The sequence below is a fragment of the Drosophila innubila genome, assembly GCF_004354385.1.
Source record: "Drosophila innubila isolate TH190305 chromosome 3L unlocalized genomic scaffold, UK_Dinn_1.0 0_D_3L, whole genome shotgun sequence".
NCBI lineage: Eukaryota > Metazoa > Arthropoda > Insecta > Diptera > Drosophilidae > Drosophila > Drosophila innubila.
Window position 1 is genome coordinate 9,104,746 of NW_022995376.1, and position 22,902 is coordinate 9,127,647.

Sequence of the window (22,902 nt, forward strand, 5' to 3'; positions counted from 1 at the left end):
AATCAACTAAATTAGCTAAAAGTTGCTCAGTAACAAAATAATTTAAATACATAATTACGTGTATTTATTAATATCGTCAACTAAATTAGACAAGTCATTTTTAAAATTTGTGCTACTCACAATAAAAACTTATAATCTTCTGATTCTATTTGAAATCTGTTAACTTTTGATTGAGGTACTTCAAATCCTTCATTCGTGTCAGTGAATAAACCTAATTTAATGAATAGAGTAAATATTCTTTACATCAACTTTTTAGAATAGCCCTAAAGCTTTTAAACAAATTGATGTGATTACTTTCTTCACACTTTAAATAGCAAATGATTTCATTGAATAAAATCTTAAAATTATTTAAATCCATCATGTGGACTTTGTTGAAGTTTTGGCAAGTTGTCAGAGTACAATTCACTGCATAGTCTTGAGTCTCTGAGTCTTTTTTTGAAATAGATCACGAGATCCACAGCCTCCCTTATCACTTGAAGAGATTTAGTTGCTTGCGTTTTGTGGGTCCTCCACTTCGTGCCACACGAGCGGCATTTGCTTTCTCAGCTGGCACCACAGGAGTGCTGGGCGCACTTTGGGATGATCCCGAGGCTGTCGCCGAGTTGAACCAACGGGTCAGCTTGGTGGACTGTGTGGATTTGATACTTTTCGGCGATTTGCGTTGTGCTTGACTTGATTGAGTGCGTTGGCCAGCATCCTCTGGCGTGCAGCCGGAGCCAATCAAATACTTGGTGATTTTGTTGCGCTGTTGCAATAGTTGTTGCGGTTGCTGCTGTTGATGGACGGGGGAGACATTGCCCGTGGAGTTGAGACGCAGTCGACTGCCAAACTCGCCGTTGTTGGTTATCTCAAAGATGTCATCGTCCAGCAACGTGAAGCGACGTGGTGGCAACTGTTTCTCTGGGCTGGGCAAATTGGGCAACAAACTAATGCCAGATTCTTTGCCTTTGGTTTTCTGCGTATCAAACATATTCTCCAAGAGATCCAGACAGGAGCGTTCGCGATTCTTTTTTGGCATCGTCAATTGTTGCACCTTGGCGTGTTGTTGCTGCAGCTGTTTTACTTCAGAGCCAAAGATCTTGAAGCCTTCAAACGGAGATGTTGAAGGCAAATGCTGTGCCAGCGTAATCTGCGATAAATCGGAGCAGTTGCTAAAGATGTCGGGAGATTTATTGACACCGTTACGTTGCTGTGCGAGCAACATGCCAAAGCTCGAAGTGCTGGGTTGCGATTGCTCCTTAGAGGAGCTGGAGACCTTTCTCTTCAACGCTCGTGTGCGTCGACTTTGCGTAGTGGATTGTTGAGAGCACTCATCATTCGAACTATTGATCACCACAACATCCGGCTTGGGATTTGAGTTGGGAACAACAACCACCTCCGAGTCGCTAAAGAAATTCAAAGTGACGGGCAGCATCGAAGGCGTCGCCTGCGGTGCCTGAGGTATGCGGAACTCAGAAAAGGACTCCAGTTCTGTGAGGTTGTCTGGCAGCTTTTGTGCGCACTGCATATACGAATAGTTGGAGCTGATGGATCCAGAGCTAAGCAGCTCTGGCGTGGCAACTACTGCACTAACATCCTCTTTCTTCTTTTTGCTGGAGGAAGGCTTTGATAAATCATTGGACAACTTGTTCTTTGGGCGACCTCTGCCTTTTTTCACCTTTGGTTCCTCTTCAGTTGTTGCTGTTGCTGTTGATTTCTTGGGCGTGAGTGCGGCCTCTAGTTTAACAGCTTCCTCTTCATTCCTGCGCTTACTCGTTTTGGGGGTTCGATTTACGTCTAGTCTGCGCTTTACTTTGGGTGCGACTTTCTTCTCAAATTCCAACGCCTTCAAGGGTGCCATGTACTTGCTGTGCATTCGCGAATCCGCGGAACGCGTCAGTCGTTGCATTCCCCGTGTTTGTCTCATCACCACCTCATCTGAATTCATGTCACGCAAATGGGAGCGTTTAGATTTGGGCTCGGACTTGGGTGTGACCAGCTTATCTTGCTTGGGCGTTATCGGCTCGGGTGATGACAATTTCTTCTTCTGTTCGGGTGTATTCTTAGATGTAGCAGGTGAAGCTATTGTCTTCAGTGCTGTCTTTAATGGCGTCTTCTTAGATGCAGGATTTCCTACGTGTGTTGTCCTTGATGGTGTCTTCTGCTCATGCGTCTTTTTGATCGAAACCAATGGCTCTTCAGACTCTAAAGGTGTTCTCTGCTCCTGTGACTTTTTAGACGCAGGCTTTGTCACTTGCGATGACCTTTTTGGTGTCAACTGGTCAGTTGAAACAGATGCTGCATTTTTCTGCTGCTCCGTTGTCTTTTTAGCTGTAACAGGCGATGGTTTCTTCACCGCCGTTGGCTTCAATGGAGTCTTTTTCTCTTGTGTCTTTTTAGTTGTCAATTCTGGTGACTTGTTGCAAGCAATCGGAGATTTCGTTCTTTGCGTTGTCTTCGATGGAGTCGTTTTCTCTGGTGACTTCTTAGTCGTCAGTTCGGATACTATTTTAGTATCAACAGGTCGAGGTTTTGTTGCTTGCGCAGCTTTCAATAATGTTGTCGGTTCTTGTGACTGCTTGGATGCAACAGGTGCTGGTTTCAATGGTGCCTTCAGCACAGGTGACTTTTTAGGAGAAGATTTCGTTACGGGCTCTAGAGACTTTTTGGAGTTTGATGTCACTTCTTCCTGAGTATTTTGAGTTAGCGTAACTCGACTTAGTCTAATGTTCAATTTTCTGGTCTTTCGTTGAGAGTTCGTCGGTTCCTCAGTCTCCGAATCGGTGAGATCTACCGACTTTGCAGCCAGCGAGCGTTTTGTGTATTTTCTCTTTGTTTTCGTCGCTGGTGACGTTGTTGGCACTCTTGACAAGCTCGGTGGTGTTGTTGGTGGTGTTACAATCTCACAATCATCGCTGGAGAGCAGCACTACATCGGTGGATGACATTGTTGGCGTACTCTTAGCCACTCTCACATTCTCTTCCACAACCTCTTCGGTTTCTGAGTCGGACATTTCCAAAACCAGTGGCTCCATGCCAATTGCTTCATCGCTTGACTCCGATACTGACATTTTCTCTGGTTTTTCCTGCTGGGTCCATTCGCGTTCTTGCTTTATTTTCATCAGGCACTCGAATATTTCATCAGTTCCGCCTGTGGAAAGCGCCTCTGTTGAGGATTCTATTGTCGTTTGACTTATTGTGCTATTACTGTTATTTTCTCCCAGCCAAAGCGATAAATTGATCTTGAATTGCTCCGGTGTTACCAGCGGCAAATATGACTCGAACTGGTGCCGATATCGACGCAGGCGAAAGTCTCTGGAAAATACAAGAAGTTTATAATGAAATGTTTTCCAAATGTGATGAAATACAACTTACTTGATATATTCGCCCAGAACGCCGCGCTGCTTGTAGTATTCCTCGAGATCGACGCGTTTGCTTAGCACCTCCTTAACATCGGGCAGGTGAAACTTACGCTCAAAGCTTTGGAAGGTCTTGTACTGATGCTCCAGGCAACCGCCTAAGCGTAACACATTATACAGCAGCTTTACATCGGACTAAAGGTAGAATAGAATAAATTTGAATACAGGATTCTTTGTTGATTATATTGTTTTTACTACCGTAATGTCCACACTAGAGATCACAATGTTGACTTTGCGCTCGAATTGCTTGAGAAGCATGGAAGTGCAAAAGTTGTTATTTAACGTAAAACCGCGATGATCTACAATGACGTAGTCAAACTTCAGCTTGCTGAGATCGCCAATGCTACGCAGGACGCTCCATTTGCTGAGATAAACGCTATGCGCCGACTCTGTGCTGTCTATAAAATAAAATTGAGAGTAAATAATTTAAAAAAAGAAGAGCAGTTTATTTCTTACTATTAACATCCTTTATGACGCATACGGGCAAATCGGTGAGGACTCCCAGGTGAAACTGCCAGCCAGCCAGCAAGTGATCATCGTTTTGTAGCACAATAAGCGTCTTCTTGGTTGCTCCCAGGCCATTTAACAAGGCGACTATAGAAGCACATTTACCCAGACCATTCTCATCGTTAAATATACAAAACTCTTGTTTGGACAGCCGGTCGTGGAGAAAACGCACTGCTTCCAGTTGAAAGCTCTTCAGGTACTGCGTTGTATGGCTGGAAATGAGCACATTGTCGGAGAGGCGCAGTTCCGGTGTTTGTTCTGAGACAAAATGATACATTTGCCCGGGTTACGGTTTCGTCGGTTTTGTTGTTTGTTTAGTGGACGTGGTGCAGGGCCAAATAGATTGCCACGAGTATATACAGCAGTTTCAGGTATGAGAATATCACAAACATTGAGAACGATCCAATTATCATCTTCTTGGACGACAACGGTCCATCGATGTAATCAGGACTAAAAATATCCGCCAAGTTGTTGTTATTGTTGTTGTTGTTGTACACGATATGCATGTGTAGAGTAAATGCAGCAGGTAGAAAGTAGGGAAAAAAACGCGCGTATCGTGCGGGCGGGAAAGCTGTAGGTTTTGGAAACGCGTTTACTGAGTGTTGCACGCGACTTTCATTGTTGCAGTTATTCAGGCCATGTTTCAAGCACAATTTCACAATATATTAGATTTTTAAGAAAGTAAACTAGAAGAAAAAAATTTATGTTCTTGTTTTGTGCAGAGTTGCCAACCTTTGAGAGGAAGAAATAGCTGCTTCAGCTAAGCTGGCAGCCCCTGTTGTGTGTCCATTGCGGGTTTTCAGCACTGTAAATTTAAATTTAGATTAATTCCAATTTCAATATGTAATAGCTTTGAAATAAATTAATAATTTGATAAAAAAACTAAAATTCGAAATTAGATAAAATTAAGGCAAGCATTTCTATAAAGGTTTGAAGCTCATCAACCCAAGGGTAAAGAAGTTACAAATTTAATTCTAAAAACTAAGTCAAAATATTGACAAAGTTCGAACAAAAGATCTGCAAAAATTTAAAAAAATTGTAGCTAACAATTAAGAAAAAGTCAAATTTTTAATTTGATTAAAATGAAACACGCTGCCATACTGGAAAATTTTGCAGGGTGGCAGCCTTTGGACCGAGTGGCAACTTTCGGTTTTTGTTATTATTTAATTGCACCAGCGGCCATTCATTATTTACATTTTTGGCAACAAGTTTTTAAGAAAAGAAATTATGTCTGGGACCAAAAATAGAAAGTCGGGAACAAAAAGAAAACATGAAGAGAGTCCTCAGAATACGTCAACAGTGGCTCCGCCTGCCAAGCAGAGAATGGTGGTGACTCCTTGGCGCGACACGTGCGTTTTGTGTGCGATTCGTTGAAGTTTTAGCCTTTTTTTCATAATTTTTTTCCACTTGCAGTGCAGAGTTTAGTACCGTGTACGAATGGCTGTTTTCCAAGCAGACCACGCCTGCCAACCTCCGCAAGGCACTAAGTCAAATGCGGATCTGGAGCCTGCGTCGTGGGAGTCTTTGTCCAGCTTCCGTGCTGGCCACTGGAGTTCTGGTGCAGGCCCAACTGGAGGATAAGCAGGGAAACCCCAACATTCAGACGACCTATGCCAGTGCTTTCACCCGCTTCTTCAACTTCATGTCCTCGATCATGCAGGGCTTCAACATGACCAGCATGTACGACACGGCAAAGCAACTCGGACTGCAGTCATTCATCGTGGATTTAAGGCACCTGTGTGCACATGGACAGGAGCTGCCGCCAGCTGTGGTATTGCGTCGCACGTCGGAGCATTGCTTGGAATGGATACGTAATTTTTACTGGCTGCCACAGAACGAAACGATGTGTAATCTAGATGCTCCAAAGCTGCAGCGCAAGGATAAAGCAGCATTTGAAAAGGAGCTGAAAGCTCTTATGGAAATTTACGACTTGGCCTTGGAGTGCCACCTAATGGGAGCAGATAAGCTGAAAGCAGTAAGCAAATTGAAGTCCAGCGCTGAGTTTAACAAGATTCGAGTTTATTGCTCCGCAAAGAAAATCAAAACCACAACAGAAATGATTGACAAAGTAATTAGCGATCTGGGTGCAGCAATCAAGCGACAAAACTCATCCATGAAAGATCTGCTGGACATATACATGGCGAGTGTGCTTAAGATGAAGTACTTCCTTGGCGCAGGCCTGAAACACAGTGAGGATGAGGAATTGGTCATTCAGGCCACACAGAGCCTGTTTCGTCTCTTTGCTGTGCAGGGATATATTGAGAATATATTTGTAGCCTTTGTGCAGTTGGCCGAGAATCCAAATGCGGACGATGACAGTCGACAAGGCGCAAGTTATTGGGGTACAAAAATGCTGCAGACATTTGGAATGCTCAGCCGAATGAAAAGCATGTATACAGAGGAATTGGATAAGGTAAGAATAACAAATATTCAGAGATAATATCTAACTAAGTATTTCTTTTTCAGAACCCAAACATGAAGACGGTGGACTTCACGACACTCAATAAACCAGAGATGTCGAAAATAATGCGCTCTCTGCTCATCCACTCGGGCGTAGATTTGACGCTCACATTAGTTTTTGGCGAGTGCCCGAAGAAACCACGCTCATGGGTATTTGAACGAGAGTTCCTAATGAGCAGACTGGATCCCCTGAGCTTGCACTCAGTTCCTATTTTCAAAGGGTATTGAGTTCTCTACATTGTTTTTAAATTGCAATTCATAAACTATTCATTTTAATTGTAGTTTGTTACCACTTGTGGAACCTCCATTGACTGCCGAACAAAGTGACGACTTGACGAAGTTATGCAACATAAAAATGCAATACACAAATGGAGAGACATCAAAAAATTCAATAGACGACAAAGTCAAAGAAGAAGATTATAACAAATCAGAGAATACAACATTTGGCATTTGGACAGTCGAAAAAGGTATGTCTACTTACTAAATTGTACTAACTAACAGTCTGATTAAAAATCTATTAATATTTTCTAGAAAATAACTGGTCAACTTGTGCGCTTGGAGTACTGCCCACCAATTTAGCTTAAATGAGAAACGTTAACTGAAATGTAATTAAGCTGTAAATATGATAATATGCGATTTTATTGCTTAAATAAATTTATAATACATTATATATGTGTACTTCCTACAAGCTGAAAAATCGAATTTTTGAATCTCAATTAAAATCATATTCAAATAAAATATTTGCGCGCCAATCTGCTTCTTCACTTTTACCATTCGCTACGAAAAGAACAGCTATTTTTTCCTCTAAGTAGTTGGCAACGCTGGTTACAAGCGTATTGCTTGGAATTGTTTTTTTTATAATTTAAAATTGAAATAAACCATACAAATAAACATGGAGATTCAACGAAGCGATGCGATGTTAATGGAAATATTGCAGGAGCGTAAAACCATCACAGGATTTCTGGACGCAGTCTTTGGTTTCTTGAAGCGCAAGTAATAAAAGAATTTATAAAAGTGAAACGAACAGAGTCAAATGAAAGTTTTATTTGCAGTACTGATTTTTATCACACAAAGAAGGATGCAACAGATAAAATCGGGTTTCCGAAGGGAATGCGGGATCAAATACTCTACGGCGCCATGCAGCGCTACGATCCGGAATGCTGGCTGCAAACAATGAGTGCGGAGAGTGGAATTGACGACAGTGGCATAAATGCTCCGCCTGCCATTTCTGAGATCACAGTGGAGACTGATGAGCAGAGACTCCAAGCTAAGCCAGCTGAAGCAGATGTGAGTACCAGCAAAACTAGGCGTAGCTTTGAGCCTGGTGACTATAAAAACGGTGCCGCATTTGAACATCATTGTTGGTCACAAACGCTAAAGGATTTGGAGCTGCATGTCAAGCTTCCCGGCAATCTACAATCTGCCAAACAACTAAGCATCGACATTAAAGCGCAACAGGTCAAAGTGTGCAGTAAAATGGATGCGACTCAAGTAATCCTAGAAGGTGTGCTTAGTCAACGTATAAGACATAACGATGCCGTGTGGTCCATAGAAAATGGCACTCTGCTCATCTGTTGTGGTAAGTACTCCAATATAATCATGAATGCGCTTCCTAAATCCGTGAATTTGCAGATAAAGCGAAGGAGCGCTGGTGGGATCGACTCTTTGAAGGCGACAATGAAATCGATATTAAGAAACTTGACTGCGAGCGTTACATAGATGAGTTGCCGGAGGATTCACAGCTGGCAATAGAAAAGCTGCGGGTGCAGCAAATGACAGCGGATCAGCAACAAAAGACTGCCTTGCAGACAACAGATCCTGAGCAGAACAAAACCTTAGAACGTTTGAAAAAGGCCTGGGATGCAGAAGGTTCACCATTCAAGGGACAACCATTTGATCCTTCTATGGTCCAAATGAGTTAGTTTTTATTATATAAATATATGAGTACAACTGATGAGAAAATACAAAAAGTATAAGTTATAACTTAATGGCTTAGAACTAGGGGTGTTCAATAAGTTTGATTGAGATGTGCTTAGCTTGTTAATACAAAGATCAGAAAGAAGGTGCGGTAGTAATACCATATATAATTGTGAGAATAAACTGATTGCTACATTTATTGAGCCTTCAATTCGAGTTTCTTGCGCTCCAGCTGCGACTTCTGATAGACGACGTCTCTTTGATCTGTGGACCAAGCCACATACATGTAGGTTGTAAGAAGCACGGCAAGAATCAGTCGGTCAAGGCTCATTACATTGGTGACAAATAGAATGAGAGTGAGTCCAACGAATGAAGGATGACGCACATGTGCATAGAGATTACGCAGGTCAGATGACTTGTATGCAAGGGGTTCCGTGTAGTTGTAGAGACTGAAGTAGGCTTGTTTGACGCCGAGCAGTTCCATTATGTCCATGATAACACAACCGCCGAAAATGACAATCCAGCCTATAACATGGGTTATCACAAATGTCCACCAAAGTGGCTCGCTCTCGTCCACATTGATTTGCCAGAGCACAATCGATTGAGCGGGCAGCCAGTGCTTTATCAGATACTAAAAGAATAGTGTGTAAGACTTCAATATATACAAACTACAAGGCTATACAAACATGTAAACATAGCGATGACGTCAGGGCATAAATAGTTCGCTCCGCAACAGACAAGCCCAATTTGCATAAGAGATTCTTCACCAACGCTGACTTGAGCAAGCTATGCTGTAGGATAAAGCCAATCACATAGAGAGTGTCCAATACAATAGGTCCATAAGCGGTCTCCAAGCGCGACTTATTGTCCAGTAGATTAAAGATCCAGGTGTGCGCTTTTGAAACGGAGCGCGGCATGGAAAGAAATAGAGTGAACTTGCCAATCACGTAAATTGTGTAGCCCACTGTGGCTATAGAGCTAAGCAGCAATATAAGTTTAGCAAAAGACGCCATTTCACTTGCACTTTCTTTCAGTACAATTATTTAAATAATTATTAAACAAGCAGAAATGTAAACAACTAAAATGCAGTAGAGCAGTGTTGCAACGGGTCTCATATCGAGTTAATACTATTGCGAATGGTAACCCTTTAAACTCAAGAACAGCTGTTTGTGACCGTCATACAGTGACTGGCAAATGCGGCTTTAAAACTGACGTCAACAAATAATTTGCTTTCCTTATTTTTATTTAAATAATTGCTATACCCTGTAAAGATGTTTACGCTGTGGACGTTGATTGAAGCCTCGCTGCTCTGCTTAAATGCAGTGTGCATTTTACACGAGGAGCGTTTCTTGGCCAAGAGTAAGATTTTCAAGTCCCAAACTTCCACAATACAATTGACACGATTCAATTACAGTTGGCTGGGGAAGACAAGCTGGTCAGCAAGAGTTTGGAGCTCCAAGTGCCAAGCATCAAATATTAAATCTCATACGTTCTATACGCACAGTTGCCAAGAGTAAGTAGAAGTTAGTTAATAATTACTATAAATAACACGTGTCCATCTTTTTCTACACTTTGCAGTTCCACTGATATTTCTTAATATAGTAGCGATTATATTTAAATTGTTACTTGGATAAAACTTAAAATCTATTGTAATAAATGTACTGTTTATGCTTTTTTCATAATTCTCAATTATTGTGTTAAATGTTGACTGGATTTTCGCTGTAGCACACACTTGACTCGATTCTCCAGTGCTATGCTATATGCATCCAACTTGTAGGCAGCTGCCTCCAGTTTGTCCACAGTATCTGAGATCTCATCAATTTGCTGCATTAGAGGAGCCAACTGCTGAAACTTGCCGCACAGCTCGTTTGTGGATACGTTTAGGTTTTCAGCTATTTGCCGCATGTCTTTGTACTTGGCAATAGTTGCCTTGTTCATCTCCTCGAGTAACTTGTAATCCTCCAATGGTGCATTCAACTCGTGTGTTATGTATTCTTCTGTTTTCTGGAACATTTTTGTGGCCAATTTGCTAAGATTTGGATCATGGCCGTGTGCCAATGCCTCAAAGCTGGAGGTCGACGTAGATAATGTCGGTCCACGCATCGGTGAGTCCAGTTGGGGATTGTGCTCCTGATAGCTTGGTTGATCCTTGGCAGCATTAGCGCTTGTTGTTGGCTGCTCGTTTTCCATGTTTACAACGCAAGAATTTTACAACACAAGTATTAAAGCATCAGCTGTTGTCTCCGCTTTACAGCGAATGCCCACATTGTGAATCGCAGTCTGTGATTGGCAAAAGTACGCGTCGTATGTGAATGGACAAATTTGTGGCGTTCGTAAAGTTAATGGCTTTTTGTTATCAAAATGTAATCAGTGTCGAACTGTCTGTAAAGAAGGAAAGTCTTTGAAATGTCGAAAGAAAATAAAGATCTGCAGCTCAAACATCTTTTCGATGGCGGTGCTTGGAACGTATATACGCCGGACATTTTAAATCTAGGTGTGGGTGCTCCAGGCACAGATTTATTGGAACCCTGTTGCGATATTTTCGAGCAGGCCACAACACATTGCTTGGTGAGCATCAAGCTATTAGAATCATATGTATAGTATGTATAGTATGTATAACACTGGGTAACAGATAGATTATTGCCCTTATCATAATCACTCTTGTTTTGTATTCACATGTTGCGCCGAATAAGAAAAAATATTAAAACTGAGATTTAAAATCGAAACTTAGAATTAGAGAATTTTAAAAGAAAATTAATGAAATTAAAATACAGAATGAATTAAGAGGCCAGACCATTTCGCTTCAAAATCGGTTCAGTTTTGACAAAGTTATGAAAGTTTGAAGTTGGTCGAACCTTTGAAATAGCTACTATACAATCCAAAATTTTTGTTCGATTTGACATGATTTTTTACAGAAAAATAGAAGGTCTCAGAATCAACATTAATTTGTTGTTTTATGCTAATAACGATATAAAAAATCGAATAAAAGTGAAAAGTTGAGATTTTAAATTTTAAATTTTCAAAACTCCAAAGGGGGGAGTCTTACCATCGAATCCATGTTTTTGAGAAAAATATTTTTTTTTCAAAATTAATTAAATTTAAATGCAGAATGAATTAATAGTAACGCGATATGATAATTATCTTTTGTTTATAAATTATTTTATTATTTTTCGAATAAAACCAAATATTTAAGAATTGAAGTGCTTAATAAATTTTTAATTTTTAATATGGATTTGTAGTTAGGTTTTGAAAATAAAAAACCAGGGAATAACATAGGAACCGATACCGGTATGTCATTTTGATCATGATTTGGCCTCTTAATTGATTCTGCATTTAAATTTTTATCATCTAGAAAATTTGATATTTTTTCAATACTAAGCCATTTATCATCCAATTTTCCATACATACCCCTTGACATTTTTTTCAAACACTTTGATCTCTCATAACTTCATCAAAAATTAACCGATTTTCAAACGGAATGTCATTTTGATCATGATTTGGCCACTAAATTGATTCCGCATTTAAATTTTTATCATCTAGAAAATTTGATATTTTTTCTATACTAAGGCATCTATCATCCAATTTTCCATACATACCCCTTGACACTTTTTTCGAAAACTTTGATCTCTCATAACTTCATCAAAAATTAACAGATTTTCAAACGGAATGTCATTTTGATCATGATTTGGCCTCTAAATTGATTCTGCATTTAAATTTTTATCATCTAGAAAATTTGATATTTTTTCAATACTAAGCCATCTATCATCCAATTTTCCATACATACCCCCTGACACTTTTTTCGAAAACTTTGATCTCTCATAACTTACCATCGAATCCATGTTTTTGAGAAAAATATTTTTTTTTACAAAATTAATTAAATTTAAATGCAGAATGAATTATGAGGCCAGACCATGTTTAAAATGGCATTTCGCTTCAAAATCGGTTCATTTTTGACAAAGTTATGATAGTTTGAAGTTGGTCGAACCTTTTGATCAAGCAACTATACAAGCCAAAATTTTTGTTCGATTTGACATGATTTTTTGCAGAAAAATGAAAGGTCTTAGAATCAACTTTAAAGTGTTCCTTTATACTAATAACGATATAAGGAGTCGATTAAAAGTGAAAACTTAAGATTTAAAATTTTCAATTTTTGAAATTTCAAAGGGGGGACCCTTAGCATCGATCTCATGATTTGAAGGAAAACAATTTTTTTTACATAATTAATAAAATTTAAATGCAGAATCAGTTTGCAGGCCATACCATGATCAAAATGACATACTACCTGAAAATCGGTTCAGTTTTGACAAAGTTATGATAGTTTGAAGTTAAAAAGTATTAATAAATAACGCTTTTTTTATAAATGACACCAAATATTAGCTATAAATAAATTAACGACTTTTGCAGAAGCGCGAAAAAGAAGAGAATCAGTCGCTGATCTTTCAATATGGACCAACAAGCGGCACTTACGAGGTGCGCAATGAAATTGCGAAGTACTTCAGCAAAATGTACAATAGCCCCGTTAACAGGTAAAAGCTTAAATATTTTATTATCCCTTTCAAAAGCTGTAAATACCGTTACCGCTAGCGAGGACTTGATAATTACAACTGGCGCAACGCAGGGCTTGCATTATGTGCTTTCTACTCTGATCGACTTCAATGGCTATATATTTGTGGATGAATACACATACATGATTGCACTGGACAGTATGAAGCACTTTACGAGCATTCAAATTGTACCACTTAAACTTAACGACGATGGCGTCGATCTCAAAGATCTCGAAGAGAAAGTGAGCGGGAAGCATTTCAAATCAAAGAACAAGGAGTTTTGGGGCATTTACTATACAATACCAACATACCATAATCCGACAGGCATACTGTTCTCGCCAGGTGAGTTCGAATTCTTTTTTTTTAACTCTTTTTGCAACTAAACTAAAACCTATGTTACTCCGTACAGAGGTTTGCCGTGGAATTGTGCAGCTGGCACGTAAATACGACTTCTTGGTGCTTTGCGATGATGTCTATAACATTCTCAACTATGGCGAGAAACCACTGCATTCCCGTCTGCTTTCCTATGATGCACGTACGGATAACGATTTCGCTGGCAATGTCATCTCCAATGGCAGCTTTTCGAAGATTATTGGACCAGGAGTGCGTTTAGGTTGGCTCGAAGTGCCACCACGTTTAAAACACCAGTTGGAAAGTAGTGGAATTATCAACAGCGGTGGCTGCTTCAACAACTATACAGCTGGCATTGTGGGCAGTCTATTTGAGTTGAAATTGGCCCAGGCACACATTGCACGGCTGTTTGAGGCTTACAAGGAGAGGATGTTGGCTACCACAGCGATACTTAAAGCTGAACTTCCTAAAAGTTGTCACTTTTCTGCACCCAGCGGTGGTTACTTTATTTGGATAAGTTTGCCAGATCACCTGGATGCACGCACATTTCTGGAATACAGCTTGAATCATGAGAAAATAACTTTCATTGCCGGTCCGCGTTTCGCCGTGGAAGAGGGTAAAGGAAAACAATTCTTCCGTTTATCCATAGCCTTCCATTCCAAGGAGAAGCTAGTGGATGGTGCAAAGCGCTTGTGTTCCGCTCTAAAAGAGTTTATTAAGACTTCTCCATGCAGTAGTTGAGTTTCAAAATGATGAAGACTGTTTACTGTTCACTATTCTCTATTTTGTTTTTAAAATATGGCAAAATCTTTTTATTGCTTGTTTTTGTTTGTTATCGTATTATAAATAGTGCTTATAAAGATAGGACTTAGATAGTAATTATCTATTAATAAAGATCGTTATAAATTACAAACATGTAATAAAAAACTTTTGGGCACAATGCTTAAAAATATCACAAATTTGATAAATTTATACAAATATATTCAAGTTGAACATTACAAAACAATTGTTTACACATAAATCCTCTCGTTTTTATGTGTTCTGAGAATATTTAACGTTTTAGTTTTGCATATTTTGTGCATAATACTTTGCTTGTACGACAATTGAAATGCGTGGAGGCAAATTCGAAAGAAAATTACAAAAAAAAACTATGACTACAAGAAATTCTAAATAATTAGATAACGAGTTACTCTGTGAATGTGTGGACAATCTCCTTTAGGGAGGTATACGTGCCAATTACCAGACCAAGAATGCCCACAATAATCAGCACAAAGTTGCCTGTGAAAGATTGGTAGATAAATATATGGCCTAGTTGGAGATGACAGTTGAAATACTTACTTAATAGCAGCCAGGCTTTGCTGATGCCACTCGTGTTGTACCAGTGTGTGCAGATTTGTATCAGAGCCGGAAAAGCCAATCCCAGAGCGGATAAGCACAGAGCACCAAACAGCGATATGAACAGCTCCAGATTGGGTATTGCCACAGCCAACAAAACTAGCAGATCAAACAGATATTCAAGGTCAATCTTTGAACATTCTTTCAGTTGCTTCTTGTATACTTACAAGTGACCAGCACAAGACCCGTGCGCACCGCATACTCCCAGAATAACTTGTTTCTCTGCGGGCCCAGCTTCTTGCCTACGTAATCGTTCCAGGTGATGTCAATGGCGACATAGCAAGCCAGTCCGTGGGTGATGTAAATGGCAAAAGCGAGCATACCCTTGACAATCTGTGCTGGACTGAAATATATAAATGGGAATCAGTATCACTCAATAGGATTATCTATAAGCTACTCACATTTCATGCTTTGGCAGATTTAAAGTGATGGAACCCAGCACACTGGCACCATAGTTGAGGTATCCAAACAAGCCCATGCCCACATACAGGAACACAATCCAAATCATGGATACGTTAAGCACACCACAGGATCCGCCAAACTTGTGCGGAGATTTCATCTCATTTTCAAGCGGCAAAATGACGCCAATGGCCTCCAAGGCAAACAGAACGGTGCCAAAGAACAGCGGAAAATTCTCCAACTCGCCAAAGGCTTCCTTGCCCTCAGTTGTGACGGGCTCGCGGAATATGTAGTAGCAAATGATGGCAAAGGACACCATGGTGATGAGATTGGCCAGCGTGGAGAAAGGTGCCAGGTACTTGAGCTGACGCACCCAGTTGATGAGTATCAGCGGAATCAATATGATGATCATGCATAGACGCACATCCGTGTCCGTATCATAGACTGCGTCCACAATGGACTTGATGTTGGAGGCCACAAACACCACATATACACAGCAGGTGCCCAGTTGATAGATGAGCAGAAAAACATTCACCACGGTGCCAATGTAGGGTGAACAGCATTTAAAGAAACCCGGACCCTCGTTTAGCGCTGACTCTGCCACAGCCGGATAGTTCATGCTGGGCACCTAAAAGGAAAAGATTGTTAGATCTCTTCAAATAAAGGAAATACCCTTGGACTTACTCTCTTGCGTCGGCAGAGCTCGTACTCCGCCTTGACCAGTTGATGTATGCAGTAGGTGCAAATAATGCCAATCACAATGGTTCCAATGGAGCCCGTCACATAACCCGAATTGCGAAAGGCATTGGGCATGGCCAGAATCCCTGTGCCCAGTGATCCTTTCAGCAAATGGAAAAGTGTTTCCCAGTTGCTAAATAATGATTTTTAAATTTTAAAATTTTATTGCTTTTCAATATAATTCCTGTGCTTACGTTGTGGGATGTGGCACATCGCGATGCTCGTAGGGATTGTAGTCGGGATCCTTGGCCGCCTTGTTGTTGTTGCCCTTCTCCGCCAGCTCAAGCGAGTATTTGTTGCTGCTCTGCTGTTTGATGTTGTCCACATGATCGCTGACAAACGCCGGATTGTTGTGTCCATTTTTACTCATGTCTGCCAAAGAGAGAAGAGGTAGACTTTCGGTTAAATTTCACTCGTAATGGGCGATAAATCAAAGGCAAGGCAAGTCCAGTTGCCACTTGGACAGACATTATTTAATTGCTGACACTGTCTATGGAGATCGCGATCTATCTAAACGCTGCAAATGCAACTGAAAATACTTTGACATATTTCTAAATTAAAAGCAGACCCCGCACAATGTCAAGTTCAATGTAAGCGAAACGTTTCCCTCCCCCTTCCAACACCAATAGCAGATGAGTCCACAATGTGTGTACTACATCTATAGTCTGTTGTGTGTGTGTGTCGTCAACATCATGTCGTGAGCATGAAACGTGCTAACATTTTGTAATTGCAGCCAATTTTACTGTCACTTGCGACTCGCTTTGGACTGCACTTTGTTGTGATTTTCATTTATTTAGCTATTTAACTGTTACCGTTACCCCTTTTGTTTAAGACACAAAAACACACACACATACACACAAAAGTACAGACAACGAATGCCTATATCTAAATTAGAAAACGGTTCGTTTAATTACCCCTCATATTAGTTGTAATAGCAAAGATTCAAGATAAGACCACTCCCGAGAAATGGAAATTTTGGCAAATCAACAGCAAGTTTTCCGGTTGTTCGAGCAACGTTTACAATTAGTATATTTAATTGTCCGAGTTGACTTCTTGACATATGTATAAATTCTACAAGTATTTCATATCACGTATACGTATGTGGGTAGTATTCAAAGTATGAGTATCAGAATTTGCAAGTGCACTCACTTGCATAAATATAAATAATATAAATAATAACAGTAATTGTCGTTTCTTGTTGTGGCCCAAACTCAGACAGAAGGTCGAGTGATACTGATTCATCAATGAGAGCGCCGGGTTGGGTTATTTTGTTTATTCTGTTATTATTATTGTTCATTAAATAACAACGTTTTAAAGCTGGTCATATTTCTCACACCCACACATTAAATTGTGGCTTAAGATGTTGCATGCATAATTTCAAGTACAGCCAGTTTTTCAGTCTAGCCAATATTAAGATCTTTGATATGCGGAAGTTGTTGAAAGACAATGAAGCTAAATGGCTTTTAGGTAGTCTCTTAATTGCATTCATGAATATCTATTAATAAAATAATAAAACAAGTATTTATACCCTGTCAGAAACTATTTGTGTACTTTAAAGAATACATTAGTGGATCATTGATCCCATTCCAGATGGATTAGATTACTATATCAAATAGCTGTCATATAATCATATAGCTTGAAAAAATAATAACTGGTAGGTACTGGATACTGTTCATTCTGAAAGAACTTTCAAATTTATAAAATAGCCAATCAGGTTCATGTTTTTGTTTTGATATTTAAATAACGTCATCAAACTCACTTTTTATTTATTTTTTATTTATTGGTTAAACCAGATTTACGTAAAACAAAATTCGCAGAAATACTTTGGATAATTTATTCTACTATAATTTATTCCAAACTAGTGGACAAAATAAAGTAAAAGAAAAATTTTCAAAGTTTGTTTTATTAATGAACTAAACTGCAACCGGTTCAAACCAGATGCGCTGTGTCTTTTAAGCCAAATAAACCTTTGACAAAGATAAAAAGAGAGGCAAACTAAACTCGTATAAGCTATAATAAATTATTTTAGCAAAAAAATACCAAAAATCCAAACATATCCAATATGCGCATTATTTAATGTAAATTTGTAATTGCAAATTGAAAAAATTTGCAAAAGAAATATTTGTTATGATATATTAAATTTAAAGCTAGAATTGCCAATATCTCGAACTTGATATCATATGAAAAATAAACAAAAACGCCAAAAAGTAATAATAAAAAAATGCGATCAGCACGCGACATTTGTTTGTTTTATTTTTCGTACTTTATTTTTTTAACTGAGTTCAATCGGACGTTTGAGACGAGGGGCGAGTTCAATGTGCCTGGCTTACGGTTTGGCCTTAGCGGTGCTTCAGGTGTTGAGACTGAGACTGTGACTGGAATTCAAAAATCATTTGTCAGCGCAATGTTGGCAATATCAATTGGTAATGATGGTTGATGACGGCTTCTCGACTTCGCCAGCGCCAGCTTCTGAACTCCAACAAAAGTTGTTGGCCTTGCTCCGCATTTACTTGAATAATTTTATTCGAAGTATAACTCAAATTGTAATTACTTTGTTCTAGTCAACTTTCAATTTCACTTAAAAACTCATAAAACTAACATTTCGAAATTCCAATTTTGAGTCTTAAACTATGATTACATAATACTTGAGTTGAAGAAAAGGTCGATCGCTACTTCAATTACCACAACTACAAATACAAATAATAAGCATGTGCAAATTTTATATAATTTAAATTTTATAGCCATTTGAAATGTCAAAAGGTAATTTACTGGAACGTACTATGGGAATATTATGTCAGCCAGTAGATAAACAAATTTTAAGTCCACATATAGCCAGATAAGTTTGACTTTTGAAACACAAGATCTCGTTGCCACATTTGCTTGTAAAAAATGTGCAAATAATGTTTTGAACAATAAATCAATTGCTGTATTCAGCTCATTCATTAGCGCATCTCATAACTGATCTCGCTTTTGGCTCTCTGGAGGCTTTCCGGTAACAAATCATAGCGAAAATAATTGTCCTCGACTAAGTTTAGTTTGTTCTATTTTCGTACACTTGATCAATAATTTGCCAGTTGCGCTAATTTTAAATGCAATTAATTTAGATTTACAAAAGAACTTTTAGCTAGATTCAAACACTCATCTCATAGCCCGGACGGAGAATGTGCACTCAAGCTCGACTCTCGAGAGTGTTTTGAGTATTTCGCTGGTTTTTGAGGGGCAGCGGGGAGTATATTCGGTATGTTTAGTAATTTGCAAATGCTGTCGCACTTCCGTTGTTAATTAGACGAAAAATTGTTCGGCACAAGTGTCGAGATAATAAAGTCCAAAACTTACCGATGAGCCTAAGAACAGATTTTTTATTAAATAAGTTACAACTGAAGATAGAAATTGACTCTTTTTGTTTTTTATCACAATTTGTGTTTTAATTGCAAATAGATTTGATTTTATAATAACAATAATTTTTAACTATCTAAGGAACGTATTGCAAAATGCCAATTAAATGACTTAAGACATACTAAATAACCGAAACTAATATCAAAACTGAATCCGATTCGAGACAGGTGTCACAATTGATGTAAACTAAGAGATACGATCTGAATGATCTGCAATATTCGATGTGATCGTGTTGACCGCGCGCTAACGACTAAATCAGACCCAACGTGGGTCACCGGTTTTATGCACTGAGCGAATTGTATTTGCTGTTGTTGTTGTTGTTGTTGTTGCTGTTGCTGCTCGACGCCGATCGCGATGACAGCAGGCTGGTGGCACACACATGAATACTCGTTCTCTCAGGTTACGGGGTAGCACGAAAAATCAGAGCCACACACAAAATATAACTACATTTTTAGTATTAAGTCAAGTGATACAGAATCCGCCGTAATAAATATACGTGTGTGTACGAAAACAATGCCGGAGAAATGAGAATGAGAGAGAGTGAGAGATTGTAGATGCGAGATATGATATAAAATAATATGATATATTTATATATCTTTTAACTACTCTGTTGATACGCGTCCAGACTATACTATATAATGATGAGGAAAGCTCTTTCCGTCTTGAATCTCAATTGATATGTTTACTACGGCTTACAGTTACCGTTGACTATCGAAGATTTGATCAGTTGAAGAAATCATTTGTGGGATTTTTATTAAATAATTGTTACTACGATAATAAAAACGGATTAGAGATTGTGATTTTCTTAATGGGTTCACAACAATTTCAATTCATTTCCTTATAATAGTATTATGTAAACTATATAGGAAATGTTTTTATTAATAAAATCCATGAGATAAACTTGTTCTACTCACTAGACAAATTTCCCTTACTCAGCTAAAGAATCAATTCCACTAAGTTAAATCTTATATAAAAATTTAAGTGAATGGTTATATATACGAGTATATCGAGTATATATTCGCTTCGCATTCTTTAGCTGTCCCATTATCGATGTCATGACAAATGAACAACAACGATAATAAATGTAAACAATGTAAACATGCGTTTTGCCTTAACAGTTGAACAGTTGAACAGTTGATGGATTTCTCACTCTCTTCTCTTGTAAACGCTTTCGAGTCTTGGCACAAAGCCGTTGCCAAATATTCGACAACAACTACAACAACAACGACAAGTACTCGTAACTATGGCAAGACTACATAAAGAACCAGTACAAGTTGAGGTGTAAGGTGTCTTTAGCTGCTGCTACCGTGGGTAACTAACTTTGGGCAACAGCAACAACAACGCCAGCAACAACAACAACGCTGTTGCCAAAATGTGCAATTTACATTTTTTTTGTTGCCTTAATGCACTTTCTCAGGCGAGCAACCGGTTTTGGGGCAAAGAGAATTTGCAGGCTTGCGTGAAATTTCATTTACAACGGCGGCCTTCCAATCATTTTGCATGCATTGCGCATACGCCGTGTGTTACAGTTTCATATGGTAGACACTAAGTATATCGTACGACAAGCAACTACAATACGAGTGCGAGTGCGAGTACGAGTATAACCAAAAGCCGGCTAAATATTTGCCCATGTCCATGTCTAGCTACTGTTTGTCTGCCTGACTGCCTGCCTGCCAAAAACCGGTCAAGTGTTGCCCCGACTCTGACGTAGTCTTGTCTGCCCCGAGGTATCAGCGTCTTTGGCTTCGTCGCTGTCTTCGTCTATGTTTTCGTAGTCTTGTTTGGCCTGTGACGTCAACATTGAATGATAGTCGTGAATCATGTGAACTCGATTGGAGCAAGCAGATAAATAAATTGCAACTCCTGTTCATCTGATCCATTGCTGTCTACGCAAATCTCACATAACCATGGCTTTGACATATATCAATTGGGCTCTTTATGACGTTTATTGCCTCTAATGTGTTTATCTATTCGTGGAATGGGTTTATCGCCAAACCTAAAGTGCTAAGAGCCGCCTTCAAAATATTTGATAGGTTGGTGCTAATTTCTTATCTATAGTGGTTTCCTTTTCGGCCTTTCAGTCCAATCAAATGGCTTCCAAACCGGCTAAAAAAGTAATTAAATTATGATTATTAATTATTAATATTTACTTTTAATATTAAAATGGAAGTTTTTACATCATTTTGTGTTAAACACTTTTTAATTTCATTCATAGTTTCCGCTACAATCGCTGCCATTCATAAACAAAGCTTTTAAATCCACATTAAAGACTAACATTTTTTTGTGCTGCTGTAAAAAACCTTTTAGATGACCAATCAGTGGGTCAACTAAAACACGATAATTAAATGTCAGCTAATTTTAAATATTATTTTCGTGCTGGCACTGAAATAAAGTAAAAAAAATATGAAGTGCATCTATTAATTATACGCGATAATTGACTCGAAAATATGAGTACTGATTGCTATTGACGCCAGGCAGAAATATAGAAAAATAATGGCAAAAATAAAATAATAGAAAATTAAATAAAAACAGTTCCATTAGAGGCGGCATTAAGTGTAGCATAATTGGAAATTGTTTTCGCCATGAACTTGTGGCAACATCAACAGTTCTATTTATTGTATTTCACGTGTCATTATCACGACCAGCTTGGGACTCACTGGGCTTAAAATTAGAATCCATCCGAAATTTGCCCTTTGGCCTCGACTGTGCAGTGGTCAATCGCATATGAAATGTTTGATATCTGCATTTATTACACGTGCGTCACATCGTAAATTGTGTAGTTCTCTATATACGATACTATTTGTATAGTGATATTGAAATCTGGCTGTTAGCCACCTATGGACTCATCATCCATGTGTAATAGATGTATGTAGCTACAGCAAGTGGATTTGTGTGGCCTAATTGAATGATTATCTTGTTATTGTCAATTTGCGGTGTATCTCAACTATTTGACGTACTATATATTTAATAGAAATCAAAACTAAACAAAAAATTGCGCATAAAATGTTACGTTAAAGTGTTGAATTGGGTGACGCTTTATGATTTATATGCTGCTTTCGCAGCCGAATTACAATTAAAGGAAGTGAGAATTGAGAGCAGCAGTGTTTTAAAGTATGACTTGCTCTATTAAAAATAACAGCAACAGTGGTTTGCATTATGTCACACTTGTATTAGTATTTTTGCGAAAAATAGAAAAAAAATCAACATATGTTTTTTTTGCCTAAGAAGTGCCAGTTGCGTTTGTAGTCTCTGTGAAGGAACACATACTTTGAAAAATCGTGCTAATTAAAATTTTAAATGTATAAAATTTAATTTTTTACATTCTACTGGCATTCTACTCATAATTCACTCAGCGATTGCAAATCAGTTGGCTTAATCTAGCCATACCGCATACCAAGAGTCAGTAAAAAAAGCAACTTAACTAATCTGAGTGATATTTGTTATTGTTGTTGTTGGTGTCCCTTAACACTGTCGATAAGAAATGAAAACAATGTTTAATCGCTGTGCACGCTGGCCTACACAATTGTCTCCATTTTATCAGTTGAGCTACTGAAAATTTGTCGTATTATGTGAGTCTTTTCGCACGTTTTGCTGTCTGCGTCTCAAATATGCGCTGAAACTATTGCAATAAAAGCAAAATGAACAAAAAATATATGCCAAACTAGACAAGTGCGAGTACGAGTATTGCCATTTGGGTAGCAGGCGTTTGTTCAATGTTAATATTAATGCAAAGCCGCAGTCATTGCCAGGCACTTAAAGTGTATTCGAAATGATCTCAGTTTGAGCACAAGTCGAATT

At 38.7% G+C, this 22,902-nt stretch overlaps 9 protein-coding genes across 9 annotated transcripts; 4 read left to right on the forward strand and 5 right to left on the reverse strand.

Moving 5' to 3' along the window:
- Positions 1-38: 38 nt before the first annotated feature.
- Positions 39-4,206, reverse strand: LOC117787759 (protein suppressor of underreplication). The gene is made up of 4 exons (XM_034626365.1): positions 3,854-4,206; positions 3,596-3,795; positions 3,354-3,532; positions 39-3,293 (listed from the first exon to the last, which is right to left on the reverse strand). Exons 1-4 carry the CDS (start codon positions 4,179-4,181, stop codon positions 470-472), a joined length of 3,531 nt encoding a protein of 1,176 aa, XP_034482256.1. The 5' UTR covers positions 4,182-4,206; the 3' UTR covers positions 39-469.
- On the reverse strand, positions 4,167-4,661 carry LOC117787761. The gene has a single exon (XM_034626367.1). The coding sequence runs from the start codon at positions 4,408-4,410 to the stop codon at positions 4,219-4,221; it is 192 nt and encodes a 63-aa protein (XP_034482258.1). The 5' UTR covers positions 4,411-4,661; the 3' UTR covers positions 4,167-4,218.
- Positions 4,662-5,093: 432 nt separating this feature from the next.
- Positions 5,094-7,032, forward strand: LOC117787297. Its single transcript, XM_034625786.1, has 5 exons — positions 5,094-5,253; positions 5,318-6,317; positions 6,371-6,585; positions 6,647-6,831; positions 6,896-7,032. The coding sequence occupies exons 1-5, from the start codon at positions 5,132-5,134 to the stop codon at positions 6,946-6,948; spliced, it is 1,575 nt and encodes a 524-aa protein (XP_034481677.1). The 5' UTR covers positions 5,094-5,131; the 3' UTR covers positions 6,949-7,032.
- A 154-nt stretch (positions 7,033-7,186) lies between these two features.
- LOC117786591 (nudC domain-containing protein 3) lies at positions 7,187-8,479 on the forward strand. Its single transcript, XM_034624928.1, has 3 exons — positions 7,187-7,357; positions 7,417-7,943; positions 7,997-8,479. Exons 1-3 carry the CDS (start codon positions 7,257-7,259, stop codon positions 8,284-8,286), a joined length of 918 nt encoding a protein of 305 aa, XP_034480819.1. The 5' UTR covers positions 7,187-7,256; the 3' UTR covers positions 8,287-8,479.
- LOC117786592 (nurim homolog) lies at positions 8,257-9,372 on the reverse strand. The gene is made up of 2 exons (XM_034624929.1): positions 8,968-9,372; positions 8,257-8,912 (listed from the first exon to the last, which is right to left on the reverse strand). The coding sequence occupies exons 1-2, from the start codon at positions 9,292-9,294 to the stop codon at positions 8,478-8,480; spliced, it is 762 nt and encodes a 253-aa protein (XP_034480820.1). The 5' UTR covers positions 9,295-9,372; the 3' UTR covers positions 8,257-8,477.
- An 87-nt stretch (positions 9,373-9,459) lies between these two features.
- On the forward strand, positions 9,460-9,963 carry LOC117786594 (immediate early response 3-interacting protein 1). Its single transcript, XM_034624931.1, has 3 exons — positions 9,460-9,640; positions 9,696-9,794; positions 9,860-9,963. Exons 1-3 carry the CDS (start codon positions 9,553-9,555, stop codon positions 9,913-9,915), a joined length of 243 nt encoding a protein of 80 aa, XP_034480822.1. The 5' UTR covers positions 9,460-9,552; the 3' UTR covers positions 9,916-9,963.
- Positions 9,842-10,535, reverse strand: LOC117786593 (biogenesis of lysosome-related organelles complex 1 subunit 2). The gene has a single exon (XM_034624930.1). The coding sequence runs from the start codon at positions 10,469-10,471 to the stop codon at positions 9,971-9,973; it is 501 nt and encodes a 166-aa protein (XP_034480821.1). The 5' UTR covers positions 10,472-10,535; the 3' UTR covers positions 9,842-9,970.
- A 62-nt stretch (positions 10,536-10,597) lies between these two features.
- Positions 10,598-14,085, forward strand: LOC117786590 (uncharacterized protein YER152C). The gene is made up of 4 exons (XM_034624926.1): positions 10,598-10,849; positions 12,686-12,807; positions 12,866-13,167; positions 13,235-14,085. Exons 1-4 carry the CDS (start codon positions 10,688-10,690, stop codon positions 13,915-13,917), a joined length of 1,269 nt encoding a protein of 422 aa, XP_034480817.1. The 5' UTR covers positions 10,598-10,687; the 3' UTR covers positions 13,918-14,085.
- On the reverse strand, positions 13,970-19,350 carry LOC117786589 (proton-coupled amino acid transporter-like protein CG1139). The gene is made up of 7 exons (XM_034624925.1): positions 19,045-19,350; positions 15,903-16,080; positions 15,655-15,841; positions 14,973-15,598; positions 14,739-14,914; positions 14,515-14,670; positions 13,970-14,454 (listed from the first exon to the last, which is right to left on the reverse strand). Exons 2-7 carry the CDS (start codon positions 16,076-16,078, stop codon positions 14,363-14,365), a joined length of 1,413 nt encoding a protein of 470 aa, XP_034480816.1. The 5' UTR covers positions 16,079-16,080; positions 19,045-19,350; the 3' UTR covers positions 13,970-14,362.
- Positions 19,351-22,902: the final 3,552 nt, after the last annotated feature.